General features: G+C 39.7%; 1 protein-coding gene across 1 annotated transcript; it reads left to right on the plus strand.

Moving 5' to 3' along the window:
• The first annotated feature begins 3,738 nt into the window (after window positions 1-3,738).
• On the plus strand, window positions 3,739-5,389 carry LOC133726932 (uncharacterized). The gene is made up of 2 exons (XM_062154571.1): window positions 3,739-4,199; window positions 4,449-5,389. Exon 2 carries the CDS (start codon window positions 4,451-4,453, stop codon window positions 5,138-5,140), a length of 690 nt encoding a protein of 229 aa, XP_062010555.1. The 5' UTR covers window positions 3,739-4,199; window positions 4,449-4,450; the 3' UTR covers window positions 5,141-5,389.
• Window positions 5,390-13,019: the final 7,630 nt, after the last annotated feature.

The following is a 13,019-nucleotide window of genomic DNA, read 5'->3' on the forward strand; positions in this document are numbered from 1 at the left end:
AATAACTATTACTATTTGCAAATAACAGTTCAAAGGAGGTTTAAAAAATAACAGGTATTTTGAAATATTTTAATTAAATTCCAACACATATAAAAGCTTCCACGGTTTCTGCTTGCAAGGAACTCCTGTACTGATCCATCTCTTTTGCATTGGTATCAAAAACCGAGTGACAAGGAACTGTAGATACCGGAATTGATAAATTGTCACGAGCCATCTTTGAAAGATCGAGTTGGGTACATCATCTGGTTTAATCTCCACCAGCCTAGCACATCAAACTCGTGCACTCGAGGCATCAGAGGCTCCGTGCAAATACTGATCCAGCTCTGTCTTCAAATTCTTCATGATGTAGGCATCAAATTCTTCTGCATAGTTTGGTGCCAGAGGCGAAGGCACATTGTAAAGTATTCCTGATAGAGCTCATGGATTCGATCATCAACCATCTTGATACATGTCGGAGCTTCTTCTTCGCTATAAATTCTGGTGAAACTGAACTCAATATACTTCATCTTGTACCTCGGATCCATGACCACTGCAGTAGCCAAAGTCAGGCTACAATTCTTCCAGTACCTATTAATTTTTTCTAGCATTGTTCGAGCAAGGTTATTAACAAAGGGACCCTCATTGGTAATACCACATTACCACTAGACAGATCTCCCTGAATCCTCGACACTTCATGGAAGAAGATATTTGCAGTTGGGTTAGTTACAGTAGCTAGGATGCATGTATGCTGTATCATAAATTGGCTTCAAATGTGTACACACTACACAGTCTCTCAACTTGCTTCCAATCTTCCATTGATCGAGGGGGCTAGTTTGTTGAATTCGGCATCATATGTATCCAAGCAAGAAAAAACTTGCTTCAACTCAGAAGCGGGCGCCAACATTTGATATGTGGTATTCCACTGAGTTTGGTCATCAAGAATTTTGTTCCTTTCACTTGGGACTTGAAGCTGTTGTTTCTTAAGCACAAGGAACTTTTCCTCATGGGGATCTGAAGTAGTCACGTACTTGATGCTGTCCCGGATTTTCTTAACCATATCATGGGCATTCTCCAGTACTTCTTTTACAATGCTGCTCAGAGTGTGCGCGAGGCAATTGCCAGCCAAATGCCAATAGTTGACCACTGAAGGGAAGAGGAAGCTTTAAACTTTCAAGAGCAGCTTCACTCATGATTAGTGGCTCATCATGATAAGTGATGGAAAATAACTTGCTCTTTAGACTCCAATTATGAAGGCAAACCTTAACAGCATGACTAACTGCAGTGTCCGAGTCAGGATATGCTTCCATCACAACACTGAGCAGCCGCCTATGCAGCTTCCAGTCAGCATCAATGAAGTGCCCGGTAACAAACACATACCCCACCCCTTGAGAGGAAGTCCACACGTCCAAGAAAGGCAGACGCTTGCAGCTATGCCCTCAATAAGGTTACGTGGCAATTTAGTGCGCATCACTCAAAATGGTGGTTCTTGCAAGAACTTTTGTGGTGTTACCGAGAAGTGGGAGGCGTTGGCAATTGTCTACTTGGTGCCTAACATTAAGTACTTGAGCTTCTGGTACTGTCACATTGATAAGAAACATCTCAGAAGTTCTATGGGGCCGCAAGGAGCTCGTGCTTCTGGATTCTAAGAGATTGTGCAGGTTTCGCCGAGGGAGATGATGAACTATCAAAGCTTGCTTCTCAAATTACAAACTTTCGATGTAAGGGAGTGAAAATTGGGCTTAACTGGTGGTATTAGCTGACGATGTGGGTGGTAGTTGCTCACCTTCTGCCCTTAATTTTGATAATATGGTGTAACGAATAGGTAGAGCTGGTGGGACTATACAATTGAGCTCATAGTATTTAATTTGCTTTTTATTTTTTGAATGGTTGAATTTGCTTTCTTAATAACCGACCTTTGACAATTCTGGGTGATTCTTCTGTTTTTTGTTCTTTTTGAGATTCTGGGTGATTCTTTTTAGATTCACTAAACCCCTACAACAGAGAACCTAAGAAAGTGAGACTTGGCAGTTTATTTTGTCATACAATTGCTTAGCTACCTTTCTTGACTTTCAGTCGATCAAAACTAACTTTCTAAGTTTCTCAATAAAAAAGAAGAACGCGTAATGACGTTTTGGTTTAATCTAATTCTATGCTTTGGTTTTCAATTTTAAAAGGGTTATTATCACAAATGGTACCTGAACTATATCTCAATCTTATCGATGGTACCTGAACTTCAATTTTGATCACAACCAGTACCCGAACTTTTCGATTTCATTTTAAATGGTACCTAGAGCCACCTTCGGTCACTATTCCGACTAAAAACGGCATAGGAGGCGATCATAGTGATGATTTTTGATGATTTCAAGGGTTACGATCATATATAGTGATGATTTTTTGGTTATAGACTTGCCTTGAACTTGTTTTTTTATTTTTTATTTTTTTAGATTTGGGTTTTTTGGCCGGAATAGTGACCGAATGTGGCCTTAGGTACCATTTAAAATGAAATCGAAAAGTTCGGGTACTGGTTGTGATCAAAATTGAAGTTCAGGTACCATCGATAAAATAGAGGATAAGTTCAAGTACCATTTGTGATAATAACCCATTTTAAAACGTCAAGTAGCAAAGTATTGTCTCCCATTCTCACTCGATGAAGTAAGAAGAGTTTGCTTCTCAGGGCATTTTGTATTCTTTGTTAATATTCTATCCTCTTTTAAAGCTCTGGTTCATCATCTCCCAACAAAGTATGCTGCTATTGTTTATGTCTTGACCCTTTCTAATGGAATTTGTTTATTGTCACTTTGCTGACAAAAGGGTTAAGCATTCAAAATTTCAAACGATCTTCTTCCTTATCCAATCAGATGAAGTGTGGTATTGGACCCCAAATAATATACTGGACTATATAGGATGTTTCTTGGTGATTAAGGTGAGTGTAAGATATTTCTTATGAACTTTCTTCCCGTCTTTCCCCTATAGTGCTTGTTTCCTGCCACCTCTGCTCACTGAAAACACTACTCATATCCTATACCTAACCAATGCCTTATCCCCACCAATTATACCAATCAATTACACAACCAAAATTACCATATACATATCCATCATTTAGATAAGGAGCTAAGTATGAACATATTGGTATTAGTTTTTCAAAAAAAAAAAAAAAAAAAGAATTGTCATAATTTTTTCGGACTAAGTACACTGAATTTCGAGCTTCACTCGTTTCTTCAATGAATATGAATTGATTAAGTCAAGACAAATCGTACTGATGAAACTCTTCATTCAAACTTGTTTTTTAAATAATATGTTGGCAAGCACAATACATAGTACTATATAATAACAAATTAGAAACTATAATTTACAAAGTGCTATCCAAATAAAAATTTCACCTAAAAATAAAATTCATAACACATACGTTACTTTCATGTCATAATAAATTCATTATAAAAATTTCAAAATTTTAGCATACCGTAAATTTTTTAATATCATGGCTAAAGCTCAACCACAAAACCAATTCCTTATCTCTTTTCTTTGGTGAACCCTTTCAATCTTTCATCATGAATTCATGATCAAATCAATAAATAGTTTGGATAGCTTTGCAAAAATAGAATACTTGTGGCTCTTGATTTACGATCTAAAATCATACCATCATTACACCAAGCACACGTATAAACCAAACCAATGAACATTTGGCCATATATTATTGACATCACCTCATCCCCAAAAAGAAAATTGATTATTAGAGATAATGAGACTAAACCTTAAACAAAGATCTTCAGTCCCACAAACTTGTCACCATCTGAGAATCCAAACCTTCCTTCCCAAGTTCATGACACACACAAAATCCCCCGCATAACACTTTTTTGACTCAAATCACAATCTTGCATGAAACCATCCACGTGCCTTGTTCTTACCACCACCTCCTCCTCCTCCTCTCTTCTCTTCTCTTCTCAAACCCAAAAAAACACCAAAGCTTTCGAAAAACCTAAAGCCCAACACCCTCCAATTCCTTCACACAAAGCCTCACTCTTTCTGTTTCTTCATTCCTTTTTTCCCGAGAAAAATTTCAGACCCACCTCCAAAATCTTGTAGGTGAATCAAAGATTTGATCTTTAGAGACAAACACCAAGTGACGAGGCCCTGAATCGAGGGGGACGCTTGTCACTGTGAGCTTGATCACCGACTCAGAGTTGTTTCTCTCTCTCTTTTCACGACGCCGTTTAAATCTGGTACTCTCTGTTCCTCTCTCTCTCTCGCTCTATTGCAATTTTGATATTTCTGTGTTTAGTTTAGCCCTGTTTTTGGTATAAAGATGTGAAATTTAGGACTAGTTTGGTGGAATATGACTTGGGTTTGTAGTAATACTGGGATTGTGAAGCAAAGATGTGAGCTTTATTGTGTTTGATCCTCTGTTTTAGTGTTTAGGATTGAAAAAATTTACAGGTGCCTTGATTCAAATTGTGTTTATTCATTTCTAGATATGGCGTTTGATCAAAATTCGGTTCCCCAAGATTTGAGGCCTTTAAATGTAGCTCGGAGTGTGGCTGAGGAGCCCCGCATTGCGTTGGCTACTACAGCTGGGTTTCTCCCCAACCTTGCTCAAGGTAATAGTCCTATGTATTACCCTGGGCCGGTTTCAGAGGCGGGGTATGTTAGTTTAGGGTATGGGAATCCGGTGACGGGTGTGGCCACATGGGGCCCTAGGATGCCTGTGCCGGTGGGGCATCCGGGTGTGAGCCCTGCAATTGGTGTGGGAATCGGTTACAGTCCTAATTTGGGGAGTAGGGTTGTTGGGAGTGCGGTTGATCTTGTAAGCTCTCCTGCAGCAGCTGGAGCTGGGCCTTATGTGTGTAGTTCGAATGTAGGGAGTATGGTTGTTGGTAATGGTTTGGATCAGGGTGTTAGTGATTTGTCCGCTCGGTTTGGTTATAGTACCAATTTAGGCAGTCAGAGCAATTTTGGTGGTCAGTCGGGTAGTGATTTGACATCTGGGTTTGCTTATAGTCCTAATATGGGAAATCGGAGTGATCAAGCCAGTGATGATGGCGGAGATGATTTTCAACATCATTTTTTCCTCTTTCAACATCATTTTCATCTTCTCATACCTCTTGGCTCTTACCATTGTCCTCTCTCTGTCTCTTCATTGGAAAAAGGGAGAATAAATATATAAAAAAATCTCTGTGAAACGAGTGATCAGGAAACTCTCTACCTTCTACATTTTGATGGTTTCTATAAGTCTTAAGGAGAGAGTAAGAAAAATTGGTAACTTTTCATCAGAATGCTACAGCAAAGCATCAATTGCTACCATCGATCTTCTTTGAGTTAGCAAGTCTTGTTTATCAAACTAAACTATTTGGAGAAGAAAGAAACTCCTTTCCTTGTTATATCTATGTACAAATATAAATTGCCTAGAAAATTTAAACAATTGCTGCATGCATTTTGTTCATAAAAGTCTTAAATTGCTTATGAAGTTTCTATTTATATGTTGTGTATATGATATTGTGCAATGTAAGACTATCTACTCTTGTAAAAAGTTGCTTGCAGTTCAAATACTAATGACAATGCTAGTACTGAAATGATGTTTGTTAAGTAATTTGTAGAATGTACCCAAGAATTAGTAGAATGGGGAAGAGAAGGGCATGAGCAATTATGAACTCAGACAGAGAGACTCTCAGGTTGTATAAGTCTGCTGTTTGAAGCTTCAGTTGTATTCAAGTAATGTGACAATAATCTCTACAGAAAACTGAGTAGAATTCATGGATGAAGCTAGAAGAAGTTAGCTCACAAGGACCAGTTTCTCAAAATTAACTTTTATGTTGAGGACTAGTGCTGGGGCTCCAGGATAAGAGAAACGAATGATTCAAAATTGCTTCTCAGTTCCTGACATTTTTCTTCTAACTCAGCCGCAGTTGTATCAAACCTCTATCTATCATCTGTGAGACAAGGATTGGACACCATTAAGACTTTCTATATTTCCGATGGACATGGATGTGGTGCGAGGAAGAGTGGAGGAATTGGAAGTTGTTGCTGACATGCAGAATGAGCCATCGCTTCATGATTGTTTCTTGGGGAAGGAAATGTTCCTTTGTTGAGGACAAGCATCGGTACAAGCACCCCTCTTTGACTTGTGCAGTGCACAGTTGCAGTTTTTATGGTATGGTCTTCGCTCAATTTCTGTGTCCTGCATTGATAGGCTTCCTTCAAACACACACTGGAAAATCATCCCTGAAACCCTCAAGGTAGTCATTAATGAGATTGTTTTCCTTCAAACTCACACTGCATTGACCCAAAGGCCTTTTTCCTTGTTTTCCAGCTCTACAATTAACCCTCTGATACTCCTCTAACTGTCTGCTACACCATTGAATCATGCACAAAGGCCGACAAACACCATCATTCCAAACCAGGTTGTTCCTTTCCGTCCACACAGTCCATAACGCCATAAAAAAATAATTCACCTGTTCCTTTGCCCAACCATCAATTTGGTCAAAGATCCAATCTCTCATACAACTCCCAGAATTCAGAAACACGTAATAACCACTTCTGACACTATACTGGCCTTTCTTATCAAAATGCCAAACATAACGATCATTGGCATTACGAAGGCTCAGAGGGATAGCAGCAATCCTCCTTACCTCTTCCTCTGTGAATAGCTCCCTCAGCAAGTCAGACATCCATTCTTTATTTTCTTCGTCAATGAGGGCAGCCACTGTCCAGTCTTCAGTACCTTCCATAATTGGTGAAAAGGGTTTAAACGAGTACGGCAAGGGCACCCATGGATCCCTCCATAGCGAGATATTTAATCCGTTTCCCACTTGAATCCGAAGGCCTTTCTGTAGCACCAACCTGCCAGACATGATGCTACGCCAAGTGTAAGACGCTCCTCCCTTCAAAACAGCTTCCATGAAGGAGCATTGAGGATAATATTTAGCTTTTAGGAGGCGAGCAATGAGAGAGTCTGGTTTGTGTCTGAGTCTCCAACCTTGTTTTGCCAACAACGCCAAATTGAAATAATGCATATTCCGGAATCTCGCACCTGGGCGGCACAACTTATCCCAAGAGAGCCAATGAATTTTCTTGTTATCAGTGGAATCTCCCCACCAAAATCTAGCCATGAGTTGATGCATTCCATCACACAAATGTTTCAGTAATTCAATACATCCCATAACATACGAGGGAATTGCTTGAGCCACAGCTTTTATTAATACTTCCTTTCCTGCAACACTCAAAGTTTTCTCCCTCCAGCCTTGAGTTCTGGCACGAATTTTTTCATTCAAAAACCCAAAGGCCTCTTCTTTAGAATAACTAATCTCCGTTGGAAGCCCCAAATATTTATCATGCTTCTCCACCCTTGTAACACCCATTGCTGCAGCTAATTCCTCCTGAAAATTGAGGCAACGTTTTTACTAAATGATATACAACTCTTCTAGTAGTTTACCTGTTGTCCCGAGGCGAGCTCATACTCCTGCAGAATTCCTTTCAACGCAACACAATCTGCCATTTCAGCTTTGAGAAAGATAAAGGAGTCGTCGGCGAAGAAAAGATGGCTTATACTTGGGGCCCCGACACAAATCTCTATTCCATGCAGCAAGTCAGCCCGCTCTGCTTGCATAATCATCCTGGATAGGGCCTCCGCACAAATAAGAAACAAATATGGGGAAATAGATTGAATCCCCCTGCCTCAGGTCTCTAGAAGGAACAACTTTCCCCCTAGGTTCACCATTAACAATAAAAGAATAGCTCACCGTACGCACACAACACATGATCCACTGCACCCACTCCCTACAAAACCCCAATTGCATCATCACTGCCTCTAGAAACCCCCATTCCACCCTATCATACGCCTTGCTCATATCCAACTTCAAAGCACAATACCCTTTCTTCCCACTGCGACGCCTCTTTAGACAATGTGAAATCTCAAAAGCAACCAATGCATTATCCGAAATTACAGGTACAAATGCGCTCTGAAATGGAGAGATTAGAGAATCTAGCAAGGGCTTCAAACGATTTGCTAAGACTTTCGACCCAATTTTGTAGAGCACATTGCATAGACTAATAGGGCGAAGCTGAGACATATGCTGTGGTACTTCCACTTTCGGAATTAACGTAACCAAAGTGGAATTAATTGTCCTCAAATGCTCCTCTGATCCCACCATTAATCTTACAGCCCTCACCACATCCCTGCCAACAAGATCCCAGAACGTTTGATAAAAAGAAGGCGAAAAACCATCTGGGCCCGGTGCCTTTGAAGGGTGCATGGCCTTTAATGCATCGTAAATCTCCGTCTCTTCCAACTCCCTTGTCAAATGAACATTGTCTGCATGTGAAACCAACATAGGGAATGTATCTAGAATGTTCTGGAAATTTGCATGGGAGGTTGACGTGAAAGTTTCTTTAAAGTATGAAAGCACAATATTTTCCAAAGCATTATCATCTGTACGCCACACCCCATCACTATCAAACAGCCCCACAATTGTATTTTTCTTTTTTCTATTGCTAGCTCTCTGGTGGAAAAACCTAGCTTGTGTTCATGTCTCCATTAGTTAACCAGAACACCTTTGCTCTCTGTCTCCAAAAAACATGCTCTCTCCTAAGAAGACCATTCAACTTAGCTTCAAGAACCAATCTCTCTGCAACAGGAGGCGCCGACGGTGACACATCAAAAAATGAGGAGAGTTGTGCTCTCGTCGTCTCAATCTCCTGCTTTAAATTACCGAACAAAGACTCACTCCACGTCTCCAATGCTACTCGGGTATTTTGCAATTTGTTCCATAAAATATGGAATGGATCAGGTCCAGCCGTGCTCTCCCAGCCCTGTCTAACTACTTCTCTGCAAGACTCCTCGTTCAACCAAAATTCCTCAAACTTGAAACGTCGCCTCCTTTTTTTCCTACGCAACCTTTGGTCCCGAACTTCCAACAAAATAGGTAAATGGTCTGAAGCAGAAGGATTCAAATGCGTCACCTTCGACGCTGGGAACAAACTTTTCCAACTAAGCGACCCAGTAAATTTATCCAACCTTATTTTCACTTCCTCGCCCCCACGAATCCCACGCCATGTAAATTTCTGAATCATTTATATAGAGAAGGGTTTTATGTATGTTAAATGGGGTGTGGGAGAAATCAAAGAGATTTTTTTGTACGGTTTGCGGTTCTGATTTTTGCCAAAGTGGAGAAGACTAAGAAAATCATTTGTTTCTATGGCTCTCTGGTTTTTGCAGAGGAAGGGGGAGTGAGAAAAGGCTAGTCGACTTGGCTTCTTGTTTTGAGGCTTTGGCTTTGTCTTTAATTGGCTTAAATATCTAAGTATTAGTGGGGTTTTAGGCTTTAGTAATAGCTTAGACTGATCCGCAAAGACGTTGTGTTGAAAAACATATCTGATGGAGCAAGCTTTTCTTCTTTTTGATATGATTCAATTAACATGATCTTTTACAAGAAGGAGAAAACATATATACGGAAGGGAAGGGAAAAGGAAGACAACAAAAGGTAAAAGGGGAACAGCAAAAGGAAAAAGGAGAAAGACAAAGAAACGGAAAAGAAGGAAAAGAAGAGACAGCAAAAAGAAAGTGAAAAAGAAGAGAAAAATAGACAAAAAACAATTGCTGGCAATATGCTAAACTCCAATACTCCCCCTCAAGCTGGATCGAGGGGATTCATTGATCCAAGCTTGCCCAAAATACTGTGAAATTGAGCAGTGGAAAGGGATTTGGTGAAAATATCAGCCAATTGATCATGGCTTCGAGTGTAGTGAGTATCAATGATCTTGGACTGAACTTGAGCTCGAATGTAGTGACAATCAACTTCTATGTGTTTGGTTCTTTCATGAAAAACCGGATTAGAAGCTATGTGCATTGCAGCTTGATTGTCACAGAAAAGAGACATTGGTTGACTACTAGGGAACCCCAAATCAGAGAGGAGACATTTTAGCCAAATAAGCTCACAAGCAGTGGAGGCCATAGCTCTGTATTCTGCTTCTGCACTAGAACGAGCAACAACAGTTTGCTTCTTGCTCTTCCAAGTAACCAGATTACCACCAACAAATGTGCAGAAGCCAGTAGTGGATTTACGATCAAGAGAGTTGCCTGCCCAATCAGCATCAGTGTATCCCATTATGTGAGTGTTTCCATTGTTTTTCAACAAAATGCCTCTACCAACAGAACCTTTGAGATAACGAAGGATTCGCTTTATAATGTGAAGATGAGCCAAAGTTGGAGCATGCATGAATTGGCTGACAATGCTTACAGCGTAAGCAATGTCAGGTCGAGTGATCGTGAGATAAATAAGCTTACCAACTAATCTTTGATAGGAAGTTAGATTAGAGAGAGGCTCACTCAATACATCAAGTTGCAACTTACTATCAAGAGGAGTGCGAGCTGGTTTGCAATCCTTCATATCTGCATCTTGCAACAAATCAAGAACATACTTTCTTTGGTTAAGAAAGAGGCCTTTATGAGAAGTAGCCATTTCTATACCAAGAAAGTACTTAAGAATCCCCAAATCTTTGATAGCAAACCTGCTTCGAAGTGATTGTTTGAGCAACTCAATCTCTTCAACATTGTCACCTGTTACGATCAAATCATCAACATAGATAAGTACCAGCAGTTTGCTGGTTGAACCAATTCGAATGAACAATGAAGAATCTGCATTGCTTCTGTGGAAACCGACTTCTTCAAGTACCGAACTAAGTTTGGCATACCATGCACGTGGAGATTGTTTTAAGCCATAGATGGCTTTGTGAAGCTTGCACACTATATTAGGATCATGAGACTGAGAATGACCAGGAGGTAACTTCATATAGACCTCCTCTTCAAGATCACCATGTAAGAAGGCGTTCTTCACATCCATTTGGTAAAGAGGCCATGTATGATTAACTGCAACTGATAACAAAACTCTAACTGTGTTCATTTTAGCAACAGGAGCAAAAGTTTCCTTGTAATCTACCCCATAAGTTTGAGTAAAACCACGAGCCACTAAACGAGCTTTATGTCTCTCCACAGTGCCATCAGAGTGAAACTTGGTCTTGTAAATCCATCTGCAACCTACAGCCTTCTTCCCTTTTGGAATTCGAACAATACTCCAAGTATTATTATCATTGAGAGCTTGAAGTTCATCTGCCATAGCCTGCTTCCATTCAGCAAGATGATTGGCTTCCTCAAAACTTTGAGGTTCATGAGTATTATCAAGGACACTCAGAAATGCAGAATGAGCAGATGAAAAATTCTTATAAGAGATGAAGTGTGACATCGGGTACCTTGCATTGTAGGTTACATAGTCCTTGAGCTTTGATGGAGGACCTCGTTCTCGTGGAGGGTTTCTACGAAGAACAACTACAGGTGGAGCAGAAGGCTCAACAACATATTGCACATCATGAGGTTCGGCAACAGATTGCATATCAATCTCTGGATCAGAAAGAACAGCTGGAACTTCTTGAACTGGAACAGCAGGATTGATAGACGGATTGCAATCCTCAACAGTAGGGAGAGCTGGAGCTTCTTGAACTGGAATAGCAGGATTTATAGAAGGATTGCAATCCTCAACAATAGGGAGATTTGGACTTGGGAATAGATCAGATAGGAACTCCCCCTGTCCAATATCACATGATTTCCTTGTGAAATAAGGAGTAACTTCATCAAATCTTACATCCCTGGAGACAATGAGTTTCCTAGTAGCAAGATTGTAGCATTTATACCCTTTTTGAGTAGATGAATATCCTAGAAAAACACATTTATCAGCTCTAGGATCAAGTTTATCACGTTGATGAGCTTGAATATGAACGAAGCATGTGCAGCCAAAGACTTTCAAGTGAGACAGATCAATCTTTCTACCTTTCAACACTTCAAGAGGAGATTTGAAAGCAAGCACTCTGCTAGGTAATCTATTGATGAGATATGTGGCAGTGAGAACACCTTGAGACCAAAATTTTTTGGGAACATTCATTTGAAACATAAGAGCTCTGGTTTTTTCAAGAATGTCTCGATTTTTCCTCTCGGCAATCCCATTCTGTTGAGGAGTACCAACACAGCTAGTTTGATGCACAATGCCTTGTGAGCTCAAGTATTGTGACATGTTATTGGACATATACTCAGAACCATTATCAGATCGTAAAATATGAACAGATGATGAAAATTGAGTGATGATAAGTTTATGAAAATCCTTAAAAACATCCACAACTTCACTTTTTAGTTTCAAAAGATACAACCAAGTAATCCTCGTAAAATCATCTACAAATGTTACAAAATACTTAAATCCATCATAGGACTCAAGAACTGGACCCCAAATGTCTGAATGCACGATTTCAAAGGGATTACTAGCCCTAGATGAAGAAGAAGTAAATGGTAATCTAGAGGATTTTGATAAATGGCAGACATCACATTGATTAGCTACTTTGTGCATATTTGGGAACAAAAAAGACAACACTTTCTCAGATGGATGAGCCAAACGTTGATGCCAAAGATGATGATCTTGAGCTAAATTTGAACTAGCTTGAAAAACCTTGGAGGCAAAGGAGTTTTTTGACAAATAATAAAGTCCATTCAAGAAAAAACCTTCACCAATCGTTTTCTTGGTGATGAGATCCTGAAATATAACATTATAAGGAGAGAAAATGACAAGACATTTTAAGGTATGTATAATTCTTCCAACAGACAGAAGTTGAAAAGGAAAGGAAGGAACATAAAGAGCAACTGAATCAATGAGACTGGAAAGTAATTTTAGTTTTCCTTTCCCTAAAACAGAAACACTTTGGCCATTTGCTACTGATACTTTAGAAGGGGTGGACAATTTTTCAAAATCATGCAAGTTTTTAAGCTTATTTGTCATGTGATCTGAAGCTCCTGAGTCTATAATCCAATAATCATCCACATCACAAACATTTAGAGCAGTTGAGAAGGATTTTAGAATACCTGAGGCTTCTTCATGTGGGACACAATCAGTTTCTGTAAGAAAGCCAGCAAATTTTCCAAGGAGTGGAGTGTGGCTTTCACTCCCAGTTATAGCTGATTCTTCTTTTTCACAATGCACCTGCCTCTTGTTGAGATAGGCAGCAAATTCATT

Source organism: Rosa rugosa, chromosome 1 (genome assembly GCF_958449725.1).
Source record: "Rosa rugosa chromosome 1, drRosRugo1.1, whole genome shotgun sequence".
Lineage (NCBI taxonomy): Eukaryota > Viridiplantae > Streptophyta > Magnoliopsida > Rosales > Rosaceae > Rosa > Rosa rugosa.